The sequence below is a fragment of the Lepidochelys olivacea genome (genome assembly GCF_965140295.1).
Source record: "Lepidochelys olivacea isolate rLepOli2 genome assembly, chromosome: 7".
NCBI lineage: Eukaryota > Metazoa > Chordata > Testudines > Cheloniidae > Lepidochelys > Lepidochelys olivacea.
Window position 1 is genome coordinate 64,405,304 of NC_140417.1, and position 23,125 is coordinate 64,428,428.

Below are 23,125 nucleotides of genomic sequence, written 5' to 3' on the forward strand. Positions count from 1 at the left end.
GTGCACAATAATTTTAAGTACTCTTAAGTTGAATGTTACAGAAATAATTTCCTATGCCTGCCATAAAACAAGTGACCTATAAAAATCAAATGTATTTGGCTAAGATTGACACAAATTTCAACAATTTTATTGGGATTGAGGCCAACTTTTTACTCTGGTAATAAAATTATTGCAGTTCATGAATGAAAAAGGAGTACTGACTTTAAAGGAAAGGTTTAAAGTGACCCAATGCAAAACCAGAATGCAAATTATAGCCTGCCATTAGCTAAAGTGGTAACAAATCAAAACCACCAGATTCTTCCTTTATTTTGGGTATTGCAAAATGGGTTAAATATTAATAAAAACTGCTCAAGTTATTTTGTTTCTTCATAGGATAGTGATTATAAATATTTTTAAACAATCCAATTTTACATACATTATATTCACAATTCTTGTTAATTTTTTTTTAAAATTACTAATCTACAAAATGTAACAACAAAGTAGTCACAGTCCAAAAAGTCACTCCAGAATAAAGCCTGTTTAGGTGGCATTATGGTTACATTTGTACTGCAGCCAGTGAACAAACATTGAAGCTGAGATAGTTTAGCTTAAATGTTGGATTATATAGTGGACGGTTTTTTCCACAGTAAATTCATCTGCTCTGTATGTGTCTGACTCACTGATATTTCTCTAATGATAATAGTGCCACAGTATGTTTTATCTTGGTTTTTTACAACTCTGCAAAAGTACAAAGCCTAAAATTAACTTGCGCAATGGGACCCTACCTTTCTTTTCCTGTGGGGCCTTTTTTATCTTCAGTAGCTCATTCTTTCATCCAGTTGTATCAAATGTTAATTTGAAATTGAGAGAGTTGCTAAATCGCTTAGAACATCAAATGCCTGGGTGAATACATACTGCAGCACAGATATGAAACATCACAATTTTGTCTGATGGCTATAAAGCTTGTTGGCCACTTTGTGAAACTGCTGATACAATTGATTTCACTGTAGGCAGCTTTTCAACGGCTTTTTGTAAGTTATCATATTAAATACATTCATTGCTATTGTTTTGTTTTGGTTATCACTGTACCTTTATGAGTGGAGTCCCAGCAACTTAAAGAAATAAGCAAACAATAATATTGAAAAGATTTTTATAGAAATGAACTGGCAACAACAAGTTGAGACACTGTAGACATGAGCCTGAGCTGCAGAGTTTGTACCCTGATCTGAACTCACCTATCGTGCAGGTGTGCTCAGAGCTGGGCATTTGATTCTATCTGTTGCTGAAACATGGGCCATCAGCAAAAGTGTGCTATGGACCCAAACTTTGCCACATTTCAAGGAGTGTTTGGCTCAGATAAAGTTTGGTTCAGGCCCAACTCCAGTAGTTTTAAACAAGAACTCAGTTTAATATAGTAGATGAGTGAGTTTAGAATATCATGATCTGATGTACTGTTTAGACACCCTGCATTAAAATACTCAGAAACCTGGCAAAAGAAGAGGATTTTCCAAGGTTGAACTCCATGAGTCGGCAAATGCTGATTGATAATATGCAACATGAAGCAAAGCAGAATTGCACATTTTGCAACCTATAAGAAAGTGCCACTATGAGATTCTTATCTGCATGCCCTTTGTTTTACACTAATGTTCACTACCCTATTGTCATAGAAAGTTACCAATGCATGGTTTTGGTTGTTTTTGACCTTAAATTTACCGGTACTTAAGATGATCGTTAGGAAGGTCTTCGCTGTATATGATAATAAAACGATGAATAGTTCAGAAAGAATGTTAATTCTACAAAAATATGACTTTCAGCTTTGAAAATAAATATGTTTCAGTTTATTAAGAGCTGGTGTCAATGCTGAACAAAATACATAGTCTCCAGTAAAGAAACATGTTGGTGAACTGTTCTTTTTTTGATTTATTAAAATACAAGTTGGATCTTGTATTTTTTAATATATTATTTATCTCCCTTGGTTACATTTCCTCATAATTGTGACCATCTTTCTCCTCAAAGATGAGAGATAGCAAGAGCAGATTTAAAAAAAAATTTTTTTAGGAGTCTGGCCACATATGCAGCTGTTTTAAGGGGGGGAAAAAAACCTGACGATGAAAAAAAGAAAAATATATTTTCTTTCTAATAAATAAAAATAATTTAAAATGCTAGAGGCTATACATGACTATTTTTGATTATGTTCATTTATAAATGAAATAGTTTCCAAAATACATGGAAGCAATATTAAAGGCAGACAAACAAAGATCTGTCTACTTTAGTTTTCCATAACACTCGCCCTTCATAACTTTTCCACGAGTGGGTCGGCATGTAAGAGGAATAAATGTCACATCACCATTCATGAAGTTTGTCAGGCTTTTAAAAAAATAGTTCTGGCCTCCTGTGAGTCAACATTCATCTTCAACTTCTCTGATTGGTGGTATCAAGCTGCTTGTAGATTTATACTGATTGATCTGATTGGCCATGTGAGTGCTCATGGGCTTGATTTGAATGTTTCTGGGATATGCATTATCCGGCTCATCTGTAAACCATTTCTTTTCTGCTAAAGAGCAAAATGGATAGAGACAGAACAAGGAGGGAAAATGAGAAGTTTAATTAGTGCAGTGCAAAAAGCAGTCAGTAAAGTTCATAGACGAAAGGCAATCAATAGAGGGTAACATTGAATAATTGCTAGCAGCAGAGTGTGGTAGATTAATACACCTGAGAACACATATTATAAAAGGAGAAGATGATGTTTACAGGGTTGGTAGTAAAGGGTTAAAGAAAACTGGCAGCTTGCTGGGTTGTTTGAATGTACGAGATTTTTAAAGTATGCTAAGCTATTATCAGAAATAAAAAGGATGAAATTAGAAGCTGGGAGCATAATGTGGTTAGTGCTGGGATACTCTCCTAATGTTTGGGAGGTTTGTTTGGTTCACGGACGTACCTGAAAATTCAGATTTCTCTGAACCATTTGAACCTCATGGGTCTGCACAACTGGCACATACAAGCCCATGATTTCTCGCACTTCTGCTTCCAGCCCTTACTAGAAATTCAGTAATTTCTGGATGAATCTGAAAAACCATGTTAGTGATGTGGGAAATATTTCAGATCCTTCCTCGGGGTTTGGCACTAGAATACAAAGAGGTTCAAAGTGGGGACTGGGTATGTTCCTGGATGTCATGGCCAATGTTTTGATATTGTCAACCTGGCTGCTTGAGTGCTGCTGAACTATCCCATTGTATACAGATACAGATGGTTCAGATGACTGGGCCAGGTGCCAGCCCCAATATTACATTAGTCTAAATGGAATGAATGAATGGTGAATGGAAGCATGGGAGATGAAGCGGGGGGACCAACAGGCAAAGAATGGGAAGAGAAATGGGGAGGCTTTTCCTTTCTCTGTGTTCAGTATCCATTTGCATGAATATAGTAACAATTTTAGAGTTGAAATTTGAGGGAGTGGGGGAATATTGAGAGACCAAAAAAGTGCAGTTTGCTGTTTACTTGCATAAGACTTTGATGTCTCCGCTGTGGTAGATGCACCCCTTGCACTGCTCAGCTGTGAATAAAACTTGTTAAAAGTCCTGTATGAGAAAATCCTAAATATAACTAGACTTTTTCCTTAAATTGTTTATAGAGCAGAGCTGCTAAAGTCACTTCTTAATTACAGGGAAGCATTTTTGTGTGATACCTCTCCTTTCCCCACTCTTTTGTTTTCCCCTGAAATAAATGAGGGGATTGGCCCTAGGGATGGAATTTAATTACAGCATATGTGGGTGGTGTTTATGTATTCTTGTTTCTTATGTTGATGGTGGGCTTACATTTATGTGGCCCTTTCCTCCCAAAGGGGATTCCCCCAGACTTCACTGCCAGAGTGTATTATACAAACTAACACTTTGCTCATCATGGAAATGCAGCCTGGACTGGAATGTGGTGGCTGTTTTAAAAAAAAAAAAAAAAAAGCACAGGAACACTAAAGAGTTCAGGAGAGGAAGCAGAGATGATGCTATTCAGATGGAACAGCAGGAAATAAGGACAACATTTTCAAACATGGATGCCTAACTTTAGGTGCCTAAATAGGTGGGCAGACTTTCAGAAGTGCCGAGCACGCAATGGTTACAGCTTTTGGGTACCTATCAGTAGACATCCATCCATGTCTGAAATTTTTTTCTAGTGGATTCGATGCTTGTGTATTCTTTTAGAGCTTTTAATTAAAACCTTAAGCGATTATAAAAGCAGTTATTAATGCCTTGCCATTGAAGGCAAGTCAAGGCTAATACATTGTTTTCTCCTGTCATCTTAGATCCTTTTAAAAAGTCATACTCATTGCAGGTCAGGGTGCTTATTCCCTTCCCCAGTAAAGTTGTCTGAGTCTGAACAATGTTCAGTCCCCCCCCCCTTACCTATTATAATTAAGCTCCCTTTGATTTGAACAGATTGAACGATAGGAATTCCTAATGTTACATCCTGCACAGTGAAGCTAACTGATTAAGTGCTTTAAATTATTCTTCCTGACAGAATGATAAAGTTACAATCTGTTCTGAAATGATCTACAGCTTGCCAGACTCCTACTGCTTCTTTCTACATTCATTTATCTTTTTGTCAAGCAGTATTTTTTTTTAAAAAAAGCTTCAATTCCATAGATCTTTTAAAGTCATCAGAACATTTGAATTATTAATGAGACTTTAAGGAAAAGCCTGATGTGGGCTGGTTTACGAAAGGGTGTAGGGGAAAAAATCTGGGAATGTGTACACATCAAAATAATTTCAGCTCCATTTAAAAAACCATTTAGTTCAAGTGTGACACATGAACCATTATGCATTTGTGGAAACCAATTTTGTGTGATCTACGATTAAACTAACCTTTCAGAGAGGTGTAAAGTGTGATGGTTATCATGTTTTAAAAGCCTTGCAAGATCTCACAAACAATTTCAAACTAACAGTTTTCAAATGGTTTGTGTTTTAAATGATTTTGAGGCAAGTTAAGCACTGTGTACTTTTATCTGACTTTTTTGCATACCGCTCACACACTTTGTTTACAAAGAGAACTTGGTGAAAGTTATTTCAATCGCCTGGTGTCAGAAGGAGGAAATGGTGGTGGTGCGAAGGACGAGGATGAACTGTGTCCCCTCTCCTTCCAGCAGCAGATGAAAAGCTTTTCCATCTACCCAGCTTTCCCTGAAATTTGCAACAGCTACACTAGGTAATTGCTAATATATTAGTCTTCACGGTACAATTCATGCTGACCTTTAAAAGTACAGACACTGTCAATTCCCTTTTGCATTCATTCTGTATATAAAATATAGAAAACTACTTGTACGTTCCTTTTTTTTGCTTTTTAATTCCATCACTCCTTAATGCTGAAACTCTGACCCTTGCATGGTCCTCTCGTTTCAGGTCCTGGGACTCATCAGCTCCTTACCTTTTATGTCTTTGCTGCTCAGATCATCTTCCTTCTCTGACCAAATTATGGCCGGACTGCCTTGAAAGCCACTTTCTCTCTCCTTCAGAACTGGTTCAAGCTCTGCTCAGCCTTATCTTCAGGCCTCTGTACTATTCTGCTCTCATCTCATCCTACACCCTCTCTCAGTCGTTATATTTTTTCTTTGATTTCTCTCAGTTTTGGCTTCACAATCACTTTGTGCTTGGAACAGCCTCCTGCTCTCCGTAAATGACACACCTTGCCTTTCCTTAAATCCATCCATAATATCCTCTCCTTTCAGAAGTCTTCATATATTGAGTTCTCCACTAATGATGTGGCACTTCTTGGCACTTGAACATTTGTCCATGTGTCACATTTGTCTAAGTGAGAGCCTTGGGGCGGCAGGGGAATGATTTTGTAGGTCCTGTTTAAAGAACCCTGTATGCTCTATGAACTCAGGCCAAAACAGCACTGTCTTGTGGCATGGCACAGAAAGGATTTACCTCTGCTATGAAATGCTAGGGTTTTTTTTTAAAGGGCTACCAGCACCCGTAAAGGAAACAGCCACTTAGAAAGGGTCTATGTAATATGCAGAAAAGGGCAATAAGAAAATTAGGAGTCAGAAATGTGTTGCAAACCCTCAGTTCAGCAAGGTTATAGCTCTAAGTCTGTGAGTAATCCCAGTGAAGGCAAAAGGGCTATTTTCATGTTCCCAAGGACCTTGCTCTATCGAAACAGCTATTTCTGGAGTCTAGTGCTTAAAATACAAATTTCTTTTATTAATAATGAAATCTAGCTACATAAAACACATTGGCTTCCATTAAACATTTCCCACAGTTGCTGCACAGTGGGGTCTGAGACTAATACCCACTGCATGGCTACTCAGAGCAAATGCTGCCTCTTTAAGGGAGACCATTTTATTGTGACAAAAGACTGAAGGTAGCTTTACTTTTAGCTGTAGCATAGAACTGGTGACAGCCCTCACATTTGGTTCAGATAAAGCACCTACAGGTCTCATCCAAAGCTATCAGAACCCTTTGGCTCTGCTCAGGTGGGCTGGCAATTTCATAAGACCAGGCTTTCTCATGGTATTTTTCCATTCGTGCCTCTGGCATTGGCCTGAAGAACATTTATAATAGTGTAAGGCTAACAAAAGTGGGGAGAAAGGCTAGGTTAGTGGTTAAAGTACAGGACCTGGGGGATCTGAGTTCAGTTCTCACCATAGACTTCTTGTGTAACCTTGGGCAAGTCAATTATTCTTCCCTGTCTCACAGTTCCACATGGGGATGTTCTTCAGGTGTGTGCTGAGTCTTAAATCTAGCTAGACATCTGTGTATATGGCCCTTTATCTAAGCACCTCAGATTTAATAACAGTTGCCATACAAAACCAAGTCCAATGGCCTATAGTAGTGAGCGTTTCGCAGGGAGGCCTAAAGTTCCCTAATACACATAATAGTTTGGGGCGGATTTCTTCTTGCCCCTAACTAGTGATCAGCTTGCTATAGAAACATGAGCAACTATGGCCTTTTTAATTTTGAAGAAAAATAATACAATTACTTTCGCAAACCAAAACCACTTTTTGATTTTGGTTACGGATTGGTGTTCAGATTAGGTCTGTTGCCTCACACCATTCACCCAGAGACTAACTTTTATTGTTGTTCCTGAGTGTCCTTTGGCTGGGACATGGGTTTTATTAAAGACACTGAACACCACACTCACCTGCAAGATGTATGTACCTGTGTAAAAGGAATTTTCAATGATAAAAGTTTTCCCTAATGTTTCTGGGAGTCATATAAAAGAAAATGCTGTAGCACACAGCAGCTGAGCATCCTGGCCCATAGCCAGTCTTACAGAATATGTTGTGTGTGGGGAGAGGAGCGTGTGCAATCTCACTACATCAGTAGCTTGAAGGCGGGGGGGAGAGGGGGCGTCAACTGGGGAGCTAGTTAGAAACAGCCCCTGATGCCACCTCCAATAAAATACACTGCAGACGCTGATATTTGAGTGTTGACGCTGTCAAGGTAGAGTGGTCTTACCCCTTTATGTTCCTTAACAATGCCTGCTGACCCACTTTTCAGTCTCCAGGGAGTGCAGAATAGCCCCTTAGCTCACAGCAGGTTCTACAGCTTGGTGGCTGCTTAAGCGGCTACCCCCCCGGCCAAGCCAAATCCAAATACGCTTCAGATAGGTGTGTCTCACTCCCCCCCCACCCCTTGTAGTATAGTGGGGAACACGCTACTGCTCTGGCAGCTGGGCCAGGGAGGTAGATGTCCCAGAATCCCCAGCACAGTAGCTGGCAAACATGGAATACCTCAGAATTCTTATTATTGTGGCGCTGCAAGGGCATGTCCAATGTTCTAACTTGGGGGCACTTCCTGCTTCCTTTGCTACAGGCCCTTTAAAAAACATCACCTGCCATGGAAAAGTGATACTTCCTGGAGACCACCACCACCCCCGGGCCAGGGGCTAGGGGAAGCAGACCCTCTGGAAGACTACAAAGGTAGGTGGAAGGGAAGTGGGGGGGGGGAGTGGTGTCTGGGCATTAGGTTTCTTAGGAGGCTTGAGATCAGTGGATTCCCCCAAATGAGCCTGGGGTTGATGCCATCTGCTTCAAATTGACCCTGAAAAATGTGATTCAAGTGTGTTACATGAATGGACCCATTCAGGGTTCACCCATATTTAGTTAGCATATGGTGTGAGGGACTGGCAATGATGATTGTGGTTATGTTGGCGTGTTCACTTTTAGTTGTGAAAGTGCTAAACCCTAAATCCATGAGTATGCCTTCAGAAGACTCCATCCCCAGAGGTGAGGCAAGGAAGATACTGTACAGCCATAGAGGGTAATTCAGAGCATACTCTTGTTGCAAGCTGTGGTTTGGAGCTAATGTGTTAAAGCAAAATATTTTCGCAGCTGATACAGAAAAAAAACAGCTAAGAGCATAACAAAAAGGTAACAATATAGGCAGCCTACTTAAAATTATATTGTGGTGTTAGACAATCTTGCATGCAGTTGCTTCCTAACTAGGAAATACTAGAAGTTTCCCCACCCACCCAGGATTGTTAGTTTGGCAGGGGAGTATTTTATGATAATCAATTTGCAGCTTGGTGAAACTGCTCTCATTAGTTGTGAATTTTTTTGACTGGTTCTAATACAGCTCTCCTTGCAAATATACTACAAGGTTTGAAGGACTCCGCTAATGGTTGAATAGATGATACAAACTTGCACACACACACATTTGTAAAAAAATGATGTGTTGGGGAGCAGATGTGTTTAATTCCCTCTGGTGTTAATGGCAGCTTTGCCTTTACAGGGCAGGGAAGGTTGGGCCTGCTGACTTCAGGGGCAGTGGAGGCCTGCTCAGCCAGTGTCAGGATCTTGGCCCTTTGTCTGTCAGCCTAATGGATGCACATTGGTACCTAATAATTACTTTTTTATAGCATGATACAAGTTATTCGGACTCCAGTTGGCAATGCAGAATAGGAAGGAAATCTCAGTTTTTGCAAGGTAGTGGTATAATCAGGGGTGAAAGTAAAATTTCTCTCTTACCGGTACTGGGGAAGGGGCAGCTTTACCCCCACTCCCGGAAGGGGCTGGGCTGGGGGGGCAGTGTCCCCCAGCCAGCCCACCCGTGCCACCAGCGGTGACGTAAAGGGCCCAGGATAGCTGCTCCTTTTGCCACCCCGCCCCACTGTTGGCAGCCGGGGGAGGGTGGGGGCGTGGCAAAAGGGGCAGGCAGCACTTTAAGTAGGTCTTTTTGCCGCGGCAGCACTTTAACGTCACTGCCCCTTTTGTGCCCCCCACCCCACCCCATCCCCTGGCGGCGGCCCTGCCGGTAGCAACCCCGGCAGTGCTTTAAAGTCAGTGGTACGGGCTGGTACAGGCGGCCACTTTTTACCGGTACGCCGTACTGGCCCGTACCGCCTTACTTTCACCCCTGGGTATAATGGATGGGGCACTTTCATATTTGGTGGGCTTATGTGCCTAACTTGCTATGGGGGAAAGAGAGAGTACAGCAAATACTACGAAATTTACAGAAAGCACCTAAACAAGCTCAATATCTGAACCATGGAAAGGCCTGTTACCATAGAAACCTGAGAGTTTCACGTAATTGTTCCTGTAGGAATACAACTCCCTCTGGCTTTTCCTTTACAGGAGTATTCTTTAACCAGAGTTTCAAATACAAGACACACAACATTGCAATCTTCTACCTTTTATACAATTTTTCACCTTTGGGGTGGAGCAGAGTACTTTAAACCAAACATTTTTATGTATATATTCTGGGACAAATTTGTTTAATGTTGCCATAACTCAGCTTAAATCAATGGAGTTATGCCGTCTTACACCAATAGTTAATGTGGTCCTTATATTTGTAAAAGAAAACAATGCGTTTACCAGGAGTAGCAGTTAGAAATCGAGGGTGACAGCAATTCTTGACTTTGGGTAGCTCTAGATCTCTGGGGTGATAGAAAATTTCCATAGTGTCATTGAAAATGTTATAAAATATTTTTGAGGCTAGAGAGCCCCAATCTGGTTTAAACACTCCAGTATTTGTCATATACAAAGGACAATAGTCTCTGTAGACCACTGTAAAAAAAAATCCTCATAGTTTCCTATATATGATTCAACATGCTGTATATTGACAGCAATAAAAATGTATTTGGCCCAGTCCTCAAGTCCTTTTTCACTCCTTCTGCCTGAGGCAAAATTCCCATGGAGAATTAGTCCTTAGTAAGGCCATGGAGGATCTCATATTTAGTGTTTCATTTTCTGCTCTGTTCCCAAAGTGGACAAATTGGTTCTCTAATTGTCTATCGCTTTCTGTCTAAGACAGAAATGATCATATTTGAAAAACAGTACTTGCATAATTGTGCATGCATAGAAGTCTGTGACAACCGATTCCATATTAACTCCCTAGTCAAAGAGATGAAATGGTAACAGAAAAGCATGTGAAAGCTGCTAACAAATAAAATGTTCATGAACTTGGTTAAAGGGTGTGGGAGAAAAGTGGAATGGAAATGAGGATTTGGCAAGTTAAAATGATGTCTGCAATAGGTAAACATTTTTACTCTGCAGGTGGTTAGATGTTTAGTAGTGGACACGTGCAATTAAAAGGCAAGCAGGTGAGAGGATAAAAATAAAATAGGGTTGAGCAACAGCAGCAGCAGCCAGTTTTACTTTTGATTTAGGGGAAAAAAAGCAAAAGAATTAAAAAAATAAACCAATAACTGAATAAAGTTTCTCATTTTTTTTTTTAATTCCACAAGTTTTCACAAGGACAAGGTTATAGAAGGAAACCCACAGCAGTTGCTAGGTCATGCAGAACCATTAATTGTCATACCTTGGCCCATTCTATTCATCCTTGTTGCACTTTAGAAAGAGAAGTAAGCTATGTAAGTTTTACAATGCTTTTAAACTGTCAAATTTCCTGTTGAGCACTTTAACTGGCACAGCCTTGTAGTTATGAGTGTTCTTAGGGCAAACCTTCATAACTGTTTTCAAAGAATACCTGAATTTGTCTTCATATACAAGGATTTTTGGGATGAGGGACAAACATAATTTGAAATACCTTCGCCTGATCAGACTTGCAGCTGCATTTGATTACACACACACACACACATACATTTCTCATTCCAATCATTATTCTTAATGCTGCACTGTGGGTAGCCCCAGTTGTACCATACCAGGTTTTGTCAGTAAAAGTGCTTGACTTCATTGTTGATTCACACAGCAAGCAAAGCTCCAAAATTACCATGCTTGGGGAGAAGAGAGGGGAAAAAACAGCACTAACCATAAAAACACCTCTTGCTGTTTGGCAGCTACCATGCGACTCCTCCTCTTGCATATGTTTCCTAGAGATACACCTTCTGTGCTGGGCAGCCAGGCACAAATGAAGTAGGTGATATGATTTCATGGCATCCTTTTCCCCAGAGCATTTAAAACAGGTTTGAAAAATACATTTTTGTGGCTTTCTATCTTAATTTTCTGCCACAACTTTAGCTTAGCTAACTGAATAACTGGTAAGCAATCCAAATTCTGGCAAGTACAGCGGCTGCACTGCAAATATTATAGTACTCCTCCAATATTGTGGTTAGGAGCAACCTAGCACACAGCATCTTTCCTTCTGCTCCACTCTAGTCCATGAGTAGCCACTACTGGGTTTGGGAATACATATAGGTTAATGTGTGTGGGGCATTGCTGGCATGCACCCTTCACAAACCAGAACACAGTCCAGGATTTCTTCCTATTAATTAGGACATTTAATGAAGGGTCTATACCAAACTTGACAAAGTTAAACTACCATCAGGAGGTAAAGTCCCCTGAAGACTGATGCTTAGGGGATGATACTGAAAAATACTTTCTCTTCTCTGTACATAAGGTGAATTAGTTACCTTTCAAAGATGTAAAAGTACTGGGAAAGCAGTTTTTAATGACTTACATCCAAGAAACATATGGCTTTTCATCCCAAATGTCAAAAGTGAACGAAAATGTAGCTACTCATATGGCAGTATAAATAGAAAGAATAATAATTTAACATGCTATTAGACACTTTTTTTTAAACTTAGAGTTTTACAACTCCTTGCCCAGAAAATTTCAGCGTTAAAGGGAGGAGATGTTCTCTCTAAAAGGACAGTATAACGTCCTTATACAAGTCTCTGATGCTGTTACTTTGGTATAGAGCAGGTGCTTAATAATCTCTACAAAGGGTGAAAGCCTTATGCTATTTCAGCGAAACAATCAGTAGTTTGTTTTTTTCAGTGGGTAAGCCTTCCAAGCTTCAAATAAAGGTACTAACTTCTTGTGTATGTTTTAACAAAAACCCCAATACAGCAACACTTCTGCATTAAATAACTAACTTTGTGTAACTCTGACATCAAGTGTTCATGCTAAACACATTCTATCTTCTGATATGTAGAGTAGGTGCTACGGTGAGTTATTTATGTTTTTGGCATGCCTATGGGTTTAGGTTTTTTCCCCCCTTAGCATCATAAATAACTTTTGGTCCGTCTGCTTTGTTGCTGTTGTGCTTAAGGGTTTTATGGTGGTGAAATAAAAATGATAATCACATGCACACTGTCATAGATATGTAAAATATGAGTACAAAAAAGGAGGGAGAAGAACTCCATAGGAAAACAGGGAAACGCCAACTGGGGGGAAAGGGTGGCAGATGCAAGTTTCACACACGGTAGGGGTGGGTACACATATCAAAGTCTATCTTCTTGCACATACTTCTGTTTTTCCCGGGAGTCCCGAGTCTTGGTGCGGTTCTGTCGGTTTGCTGTCGATGGGATAGAGTGAACCGATGAGCTCTTTTTGCTGGAGGAGTACGAAGAATGGGAGGAATGAGAGAGACTGGCCCGGGACTGGCCAGCATTGTGATCAAATTGCATCAAACAGAAGATCAAGTCTGTGGGCACAAGCTCAAACTCATAGGGTGGGTTTGTGATAACATAGCTAGAAAAGCAAAAAAGAAAGTGGCTTTAGATTTGCATTAAAATCTCCTCTAGAAACATTTATCTGAAATTTTGCACTTCTACCTCCTTAGTTGTAATACATATTTAGTTTGTATAACAACCTGGCAATCTACTCACAGACCACCCGTGTCAGGCTGCCACAATCAGTGGCGGCTTCTGAACCAAATATTCTCACCTTTGGAACTCATTCTACCACCTTGCTGATACATTGGTGGGGGAGTTAACGTCCTCAAGAACCAGCAGTAATGCACTAGCAAAAACATTTAAATAATTGCTGAAGTGAGGGCATTACATGTGTGGTCCATGGTGGTCTATTTAAGTACTGTCAAGGAGCACTAGAGGAAAAAAAAAATGTTCTTTTGCAATGAATGTGTATAGAAAAATATATTAATAAACACTGCAGTAAGGCTAAACATTGTCTCCATGATCTTTAGGTGTATTTATAAATGCAAGAAAATCAACACCTACATTTGCAGATGCAAACAAAAACTGCCAATTAACCTGAAGCTTCACAACGTCAAACAACTCTGTGCAAGGCAAGGGTAGCTTACAAACTCTCTCAGTGAAATTCTGCATGCACGTGGTGCTCACTGACTTCACAAGGCAGGCCCCAAGCTGTATCCAAGAGCAGAATTATGTTTTTTTTCTTTTACGTGACTGATAATTGTAGACTGACGCCTTACTCAGTCCACAACTATTCAGTAAGCATTTTATGTAAGTAAATGGGAATTTTTTGCTTAAATCATTAAAAACTGATCAAGAATGCCACAATTTGGCCCTACCAATTTTTTTTTCTCCAAGTGAATTTAGTGCTTTTGAAAGATCTGGCTTGGCAGTCTTGGAGACTGAAGTATTTTGCTTATCCACAGAAGAGCTAGCAATCAGTAAAGTGACAATCAAAGTTTCACTGCCCTGCTCTATCCAAGATGTCCCAAGTCTAAAGTAGGAGGAACCACCTCAGAGGGTGATAGGGTTGCTTGTTTGCCTTACCCATTCAGTGGTGAGTCTTTCTGCAGCATTTGTGAATGTGCAGATTAGGGCCAGTTACAGTGGGGTTTTTATGATGTGGTTATTGTTTAGTAAGGTAAAACCCTCTACTCATAGAAGCTTAGCAAACTGATGGCCAAAGTGAATATTTGATGCATACATTGGCCCAGATCCTGCTCCCACTGAAACCCATGGAAATGTTGTCTTTGTGCAATCAGAATATTGCATTAAGATGGCTTCTGTGCAACGAAAACCATATAGATCCCCAAGTCTTGATCCATTAACTGAAGGAAATGATGAGAAAATGCAACTATCCGAAATAGGAAACCGATGGGAAAGTTTTACTGAGGATGTCAGTTATGCAATATGATATTGCTCCGAGAACAGTGCTTCTCACAGTCTGAGCCCCATCACAGAGAAAACTGTGGCCACTATCTAAGTACAGAAGAGGTTAAATTTATGTAATAAAGCAGGTTAGAACATCATCAGGACTATATTAATGACACTAATTTACTGCTGATTAAATGTAGCAAACAGTAAAGTCCTCCCCCACCTCCCGCAATTGTGAGTAGAATATGTTGGGTTATCATAAATGAGACTAAGTAAGGATACAATTAAAGATATGGTGCTGTCTGAGCATTTAAATTGCCACGTCATTAGAAGAGTTCAAAAGCATGTATCTTTCACCAACAGAAGTTGGGCCAATAAAAGATATTCCTCACCCACCTTGTCTGTGTAACCACCATGGCTACATTGCCACTTCATTTTTGTCAACTTAAAAAAGACAAATAAAACAATATTCTGTGGTATGGCTTGAATTGGTTAGAGTTCCACTAAGGCTCACCAAAGAATTGGAAGAGGTATTCATGTCACAGTGATATAGAAAGTGGTTGGGGAATGGAGAAAATTGTTTAAACATTATTTGTGCCCTGTACAAGGCATCTGGATTGTCCACAGCAGGAAGAATGAAGCATAATCAGCAAGAGAAGTAAAAGTCTAGACATACCGTTTAGTGCATTGGCTAGGTGTGCTTAGATGTGCATCTCTCAATCGGTAAATTCCAAAACAAAGCATATTGTATGTTTTCAGTGCTTTACAAAACAGATCTCCATAACAACCACCATCCTAGGAGACAAAACAAAGCGTGTGTGTGGGGGGGAGTATTTTCAGTCTGTTTCACACTTTGGCACAGAATCACAATCTGTTGTTTACCTGTCACAGATGAGAAACAATTAGTCAAGAAAATCCCTAATCTAAACGTTGAATTGCAAAACTGTGTATGTATAGGATATTATTGCCCAGTGATTTTATTTGATGGGAACTTGCGATCAGTGAGTGACTCTGATTTTAACTAGAAGAATAAGGTTTGGGGACAGAGAATAGATGTTCTATCATTTGAGAGAAACATGGTCTCAACAAAATAATTATTAAGAATGTGTGGTGTTTTTTGCTCCAATTTTGGGAGTATGCATGTTGTGAAAGAAAATCAGTATGGAGAGCAAAGTGGTGCTGCTTTAGAACCTTGCAAAAAGCATAATTTGTAGATGATGGAGATGAAGGGGGAAATTTTCCCACAAGTTCTGCTTTGAAATACTGAATTAATTGACTCTAATAAAATAGTTGCCCTTTAAGTAATCCATTGGATTATCATGAGTTAACAATTAAGCTTCATTTGGGTCGATATAATTCATTGGCTCTTAGACATGGATGGGGCAGATTTCAGATACTGTAAATTGGCTTAGCTCCACTGATGCACTCCAGCTGAAGTTCAAGCTCAGTACCATATTGATAATTGGTATTAATTCTTTGCAGTTTGCTTGTCTACACTTTGAGAGCTATGAGTGAAGGGTGCTAGTTAAGGGCAGTTATATGGAGGCAGGATAAACAACAGAGCCTCCAAAGACCTAACTCGGTGTTGTCCTGGTATCTTGCATTAGAATTCTAATTGCACTTCTAATACAGGTAGGGTGAGTTTAAGTAATTAGTATACCCATTCTGCAGATAAGTTCACTGATTGTTGAAGACAGTGGCAGAGCTTGGAACAGAACTCCTGTGAATAAAGACTCTGTTTATAATAGTGTACAGTGACTTAGACAATCCAGAATTCTGTTGCATCACATGACACACTATTGACTACCGCTAAAATATTCATATTATAACTCTTGCATGGGATGTGTATTTAGTAAAATTACAGTACAGTTATGATGTCAAATTCATTCAGTTTTGTCAAATAGCCATGGATCCCAGTGTCTTGGAACTCTCAGAATAGAACAACAACGTATCAATTGACATACTGCGTCAGACCAGTGGTCTGTCTTGTCCAATAGCCGATCTTGAGCACTTCCAAGGGAGGTGCATGGTGGATAGTGATAGAATAACTTAACAATAGCAAAAGTTCCTAATCCATCAATTAGTGTCTGTTTTATGCCCTGAAATGTAAGTGTTTATATCCTTTCTAAAAAGTAATCTTAATATTATCTAATGTAACCTTCCTGGGGATGTTAACTTAATGTAGAGCTGGAGCTGCAACAATATTTGTAGTTACTGATTGAAAGATGTTCTCTAGTATTTGAAAATAAAATACGTTTAGGTTACTTAATTTAATGGCCAACTTAGCTGAATGTTGCAGCATTTGGTTGAAGGCTTGATCCCCACTTTCAAACATTTGATCATTAAATCATAGGAGTGGAAGAGACCTCAAGAGGTCTTCTAGTCCAGTTCCCTGCATTTAAAGCAGGAATAAGTATTATCTAGAACATCCCTGACAGGTGTTAGTCTAACCTGCTCTTAAAAAAATCTCCAATGAAAGAGATTCCACAACCTCCCTAGGCAATTTTTCCCCGTGCTTAACTACCCTGACAGAAAGTTTTTCCTAATGTCCAACATAAACTGCCCTTGCTGCATTTACTTCATGTCATAGCCTCACAGGTTAAAGAGAACAAATTTTCTGCCTCCTGATTGTAACACCCTTTTATGTACTTAAAAACTGTTATCATGTCCCGTCCCCCCCGGTCTTCTTTTCTCCAGACTAAAAGAACCTAATGTTTTCAATCTTCCTTTATAGGTCATGTTTTCTAGACCTTAAGTCTTTTTTGTTGCTCTTCTCTGGACTTTGATCACATCTTTCCTTTGCCTAGTAGCTCTAGTTATTTTATTAAATGTTCAAGAAGAATTATTACTTTGACCAACTGAATGAAAGTTTCAGACAGTTGGCCAATGCAACAGTATGACTATGACCCACATACTAGTGGGGCTTATTCACTCAACAGTGAAATGTAGTCAGCTCAGAGGTGGAACACAACAGCCATTTTTATGGCAGCAACTCCAGAATTTGTATAAGGGAAATTGCAGACATAACTTTAATTGTTATTTTATGGGTATTCAAGGTAGGCTGAAATTAACTACCCAAGTATCAACACTTTGGCAGGCAAATGCTGTTTTACTTGCCTAACTGTTAATCTGAGCATTCAAATTAAGGATCTGTTAATCCTATCGAGATGATTTGAGTTTAAAAATCTTTTTTTCATCCTCCTCTGACTTCTGCAGTAAAAGATGGGTGATTGGCTGTGTGTGTGTAATTTTGTAGCCTGTCCATTGATTTAAGATTGCATTTACCAGTTCTGTTCATGGAGAAGAGAGTTCTGTGTTCCATGAAAATCACAGAAAATTTGATTAATTTACAATGAAGGTCAACCCTATAACACCATGAATGGTGAAATGGATGCTTTGGAAAAGCATGAGCAAGATTTACAAGGTATTGCAATTTGGTTTGGTTCAAATAAATGTCTCTATATGTCTAGATGCTTTTTACATTTTGGGTACTGGGATCGGAAAATCAGAAAAAGAGTTTCTCACATGATTTTTAGCACGTATGGATTTCAGATAGGTTGGAAACAACAAAATACAATCTTCCTTGCTGAATATTCAAGCTGATGTTTATGGTCTTAGCAAAACCGGGAAGTTCAGGGGCACACAAATTAAAAAAAGCCTATCAAATCACCACAAAGTTTCAGGTTGAGCTCATCTTTAGAAATAGGGTTTGGGGTCAGCCCTGATTTTATCCAAACGGTCTCACCCATCCCTTTGGACACTGTGAAGAACTACAGGTTTGTTTTTTTTAATGGGACTGGCTCTATGAAGCAATGTTAGTGTCTTTCTGAAAAAAATTAGCAGAGTGGATATGGAGGATCCAGCAACTGAAGGGACCTGAGGAACTCCTTACAGAAATTATTTCTTGTATATTGTCGTTTCTGGTTTCAGCCTGCATAGCCTATAGAGCCGCTTCTTAATCAGGGTAGGGGCAGTTTGGTATTGAGAGCAGCAACATATCACCAGATCTGCCCAAAATTTCAAGTGGACTCCATGGCTTTCAGGGGAGAAATTAAAAAAGAGGAACACCATGTTCATTGTTATGGAAACATTTTTTTAAAAATTCAGCAGATGATGAAACAGTTACGGAACGGCTGTCTTGATATTACTTTTCTTTCATGATCTTACCCCTAGGTCTGCAAATGGCCCATCATACAAAGCCAACTGAGCAACTCGACACCTGTCTCTGTTTGCAAGTGTCTGGGGCGTGCTGTAGCCTCCTCTCAGTGCATTCTCCTCAGCAATCAGCGCTTCCAGCTCTGGTGTGGCTCCTCCTGTTACCAACGTCCGTATCAGTGTGAGGATATTGTCATTGAAGTATGTCTGCAGAGATAAAAGAAAGCTCTTTAAGCAAACACCATTAAAGTCACAACTGAAGACATCCAAATTACAACTTTTCTGGGTTTCTGCTGTTTAAAGTTCTTGGCTGTCTCTTCAAATAATTTTACATAGAAAATGAAAAGACAGCAGCCTCCAATTACTCTATTTTCTTCTATCCCATTAGGCTCCTACACTAGATCCTGCCTTTTAAACACCAATTCAGGCTGATTTTTATTAAAGAACAAAAATTTGAATGATTTATGTTTCCTATAATTGGTGTTAGTAGTGATGCAATGACTCCTTTCTTTCTCATTGCCTTCATGTCTAATAACAGGCTTTAGGACATGTAATTGTAAAATTCAGACCACATTTCAAGCTTACACGGGCTAGACTGCCTTTTTATACTTGTCACCAATTCGTTGGGGAGCTGCCTTTGTGCTGCAAATGTCATTACTTATTACTGTGGCTGGACTCTCGCAGTCTAACCGATATATTGCACTAAACATCTTATTACGAGACTTGACAGTGTTCAGACATAAGCATGTATCAATTAAACATTTTGAGTTCATTCCAGATAAATGTATGATGAGTTTGGGATCCTGGTGGTCCTTTTAAAAAACTCTAGGGTATAGGGTAAGTGTGGTTTATTAGGGAAGATTTACTCCACACTGACATTTTGCCAGCATCTGTAGCATTGTCTGTCAGGCAAACAATGGACATTTTAAATATTAATTTAATGCCAGATGAATGACTTTCAAGTTCATTTAAAAGTATACTGGTTTAGTTCAAAGATACTCAGTTAAATATCTACACTATACAATGTGTGCTGACAATATGCACTGTTTAAAAACATAATACTCAAAAAACGACCACCACCAAAAATCAGCCCCTATTACTTCCAATCCTACTGATATGTAGTGTTTTTAGAAGACTTGCGCATCATGAAGCAGATTAGGAGAAAAAGATTCATATAAATCTCTTGGGGGCAAAGGACTTGCCTTATTGCCTACTGCGGAAGTTAGACCAGATGACTATTAATACTTAGTCCTCAAATTGTACTTTTCATCCACAGATCTCAGTGCTCACTACAAAGACAGGGAAGCATCACTATTTACATTTCACTGACGGGGAAACAGAAACATATAGAGGTGAAGTGACTTGTCTTAGATCACACAGCAGGTCAGAGAGTAGAGCTAGCTTCTAGACCAATGCTTTATCCTCATTACCTTCAGCATTGGACTCTCATAATCTCAGTTTTATTGTTCAGATGTGACCACCATGACATTTTTTTCATCTCAATAGTGAGTTGTGATTGCTATGAAAACTTCATTTTCATGACTTCAGGCCTCTGCTGTTTTATACACAGACATGTCTAAATTACAAAAAAAAAAAAAAAATCCAGTCTAGATAAATACAGTGTATTTAGTGGAACAAAATAACCAGAATTGTCCGTTTATATACTCCTAGACAATTATTACTGTGTTATGCCTACTGTATGCATGTATTTACCTGATTGATCAGAATTGCCCCTAAATATGATAATCTAAGGGGAAGTGGGGCATGTAATTAAATGTTTAAAAATTGGAAGCAATGAAGGAGGAAAAGTACATTTTATGATCACTTCCAAGGGGGTATGATTACGAGTAATCAGAAGCAAAGGAGAATATTGGGTGGGAAATCCTGAATGATAGGATTACAGTGATAGTATTTGATACATTATGACAGAATTGGTGGGATAATTAGAGGGTACAGCTTGTTCAGGAAGGAAAGTAAGGGAAGAGGTGCTGCATTATACATCAAGGATGCATTCACTTGTTCTGATGTCCAGAAGGAGGTGAGAGGCAGACCAAAGTGTGTGGGGGAAAACAAGCTCGACAAGGGCCTACGATAGCACAGGAGGTGGATGAGGCATTTCTAGAACAAACAACAGAAATTTCCAACACATGAGACCGGGTAGTAATGGAGGACTTTAACTACCCAGACATCTGTTGGAAAAGTAAGATGCCAGTAAGTTTTTGGAATGTGCTGGGGACAACTTCTTGCTTCAGAAGTAACCAAGTGGGCAGCCACTTTAGACTTGACTCTGAGTAGGAAGAAGCTGGTTGCAAAGTTGAAGACAGTTTGGGTGAAAGTGACCAGAAAATGATGGCATTAGAGCAACAGCATAAGGACAACGGCCTTCGGACTAACTGCTAGCTAAGGTCCCAAGGGAAGAAAATGTAAGAGAAAAAGGAATTGAGGAGAGCGGGCAGTTTTTATTAATGGCAAATGCTCCAGGTGCGAAGGAAGAGACCAACATATCTCCATCAGGATCTCTATCATGATCTAAAAAGGAATCCTACAAAAAGTGTAAATATGGACAATTTGCTAAGGCTGGTTACAAAAGAATAGCACAAGCATGTAGGGACAAAATCAGAAAGGCTAAAATGAATTACATCTACCAAGGGACATAAAAAGCAATACAAAGACCAAGAAAAGTGTAGGTCCACTACTTAAGGAGCACTAACAACTAAAGACTGAGATGTTTAATGCTTATTTTGCTTCAATCATTACTATAAAGTGTAATGGTGACCTTAACAGCAAGGAGGAAGACTCACAATCCAAAATAGGGAAAGAGCAGGTTAAAGAACATTTAAATTGGCAGACCCTGATTAAATTCACCCTAGGGTACTTATAAAACTAGCTGAGGTAATCTCGGAACCATTAGCAATCTATCTTTTAAAAAAGGGACTGGTGGAATTATAGACCAGTCAGCCTAACTCTGATACCTGGAAAGATATTGGAGCACAATCAGTTTGTAAGCACCTAGAGGATAATAGGGTTATAAGGCATAGCCAGCATGACTTTGTTAAGAACAAAACATGCCAAACCAACCAATTTTCTTTGACAGGGTTACTGGGCTAGTGAAGGCAGGGAAGCAGTTGACATGATAGCTCTTGATTTTATTAAGGCCTTTGCCACGATCCAACATAACACTCGCAAATGCGGTCTAGATTAAATTTCTATAAGGTGGGTGCAGAACTGGTTCAAAGACCAAGAGTAGTTATCAAGGGTTTGCTGTCAAATTGGGAGGTGGGGAAGTTGTATCGAGTGTGTGTGGGGGGGTCTGTCCTGGATGTGGTACTAGTCAATATTTTCATGAATTACTTGGATAATAAAGTGGTCATTATACTGATAAAATCTGCAGATGACACCAAGCTGGAAGGAGTTGCAAGCAATTTGGAGGACAGGATTAGAAGTCAAAAATGACCTTGACAAATTGGAGACTTTGTCTGAAATCAACAAGATGACGGTCAGACGAGTCCTAAACTTAGGAAGGAAAAATCAAATGCACAACTACAAAATGGGGAATAATTGCCTGTGGTAGTACTGCTGAAAAGGATCTGGGGGGTTATAGTGGATCACAAATCGACTATGATCCAACAATGTGATGCAACTCCCAAAAAGAGTAATATAGTTCTAGGAGAGTCACACGTAAGACACGGGAGGTATTAGTTCCACTCTACTTGGCACTGGTGTCCAGTATTGTGTCCAGTTCTAGACACCACACTTTAAGAAAGGGGGGAGGCAAATTGGAGAGCGTCCAGAGGATAGCTACAGGAAAGATACAAGGGCTAGAAAGCTGGACTTTTGAGGAAAGGATTAACTGGGCATATTTAATTTTGAGACAGGAAGACTGTGGGGGAGGAGGAACTGATAACATTAGGCTGAGAATACAACACTCACTTCACTAAAGAACTCATGTTAAACTGTGAAGCAATGGCAAAAGAATACATTAAGTCTTGCACCTGTCACAAATGTTTCCAAGTAAGAGATAATAGGCCTTATTCTGATCCCAGGAGCAAGCCAATGGGACTCAATGGATTTACAGTGATGTAAAATTGATCCAGTTCAGAGGGGAATTCGGCCCGCTGTCACAGGAGAATGGTCTCCCACTGCTAGACAAATGTCAAGGCAAAGCTAAAGACATTTATTTGGAAAGCAGACAACATTTATCTTGGAACAATAGTTTACTTTGGGTTTCACACCATGACTGATGTGGATATTATCATTTAATTTGATAGATGAGTGCAGTTTTTGTTCGTGCTGCCGTCGCTGAATAAAAATATTCTAATTTTGAGAATGGACGCCTGTCCTGCAAGCAGAAAACATCCTAGGTGAACAGGAGTCTAGCATGCCTTCTGGATGGTTAGAGATTGTTAACACTGCCTAAGCCTGCATGCTCTCAACTCCCATGAGACTCAGGCCCTCCTTCAAATCTTTCCACTATGGAGATGGGGCGCCTGCTGCACCTCATAGGATCAGGCTCTAAAAGGTTAAAAAAAAAAATCTGACCCGGCTGATTTCCATTTCCTTTGAAATAATAATACACATAACGTGAGAGTGATGTGCTCACTCTGCGGGTGGATACAAGGCCTGGATATGCCAGTACTTGTGCGGGAACAATGTGTTGAATGAGTGCTGTAGCATTAAAACTAACAAGCTACTTTTCAGTAACAAATGCAAATTCCTTTTGTTAATTGTATAATCATCACTGAAAAACACTTCTCTGCTGCTGTTACTACCTGTACCCCGCATTGGA

At 39.6% G+C, this 23,125-nt stretch overlaps 1 protein-coding gene across 7 annotated transcripts in view; it reads right to left on the reverse strand.

Moving 5' to 3' along the window:
- Window positions 1-2,150: 2,150 nt before the first annotated feature.
- KCNMA1 (potassium calcium-activated channel subfamily M alpha 1) overlaps window positions 2,151-23,125 on the reverse strand; it is an 841,792-nt gene continuing 820,817 nt past the window's right edge. For 3 of the 7 annotated variants that reach the window (XM_084634499.1, XM_084634498.1, XM_084634502.1), the window contains 4 exons: window positions 18,352-18,546; window positions 14,861-14,979; window positions 12,623-12,847; window positions 2,411-2,533 (listed from right to left, as the gene is read on the reverse strand). In XM_084634499.1, the coding sequence (XP_084490625.1) occupies window positions 2,509-2,533; window positions 12,623-12,847; window positions 14,861-14,979; window positions 18,352-18,546 (564 nt within the window). In that variant the 3' untranslated portion in view covers window positions 2,411-2,508. Of the gene's footprint in view, window positions 2,534-10,645; window positions 12,848-14,860; window positions 14,980-18,351; window positions 18,547-23,125 lie in introns of those variants that run through there. The other 4 variants (XM_084634503.1, XM_084634501.1, XM_084634497.1 and 1 more) reach the window with 3 other exon arrangements.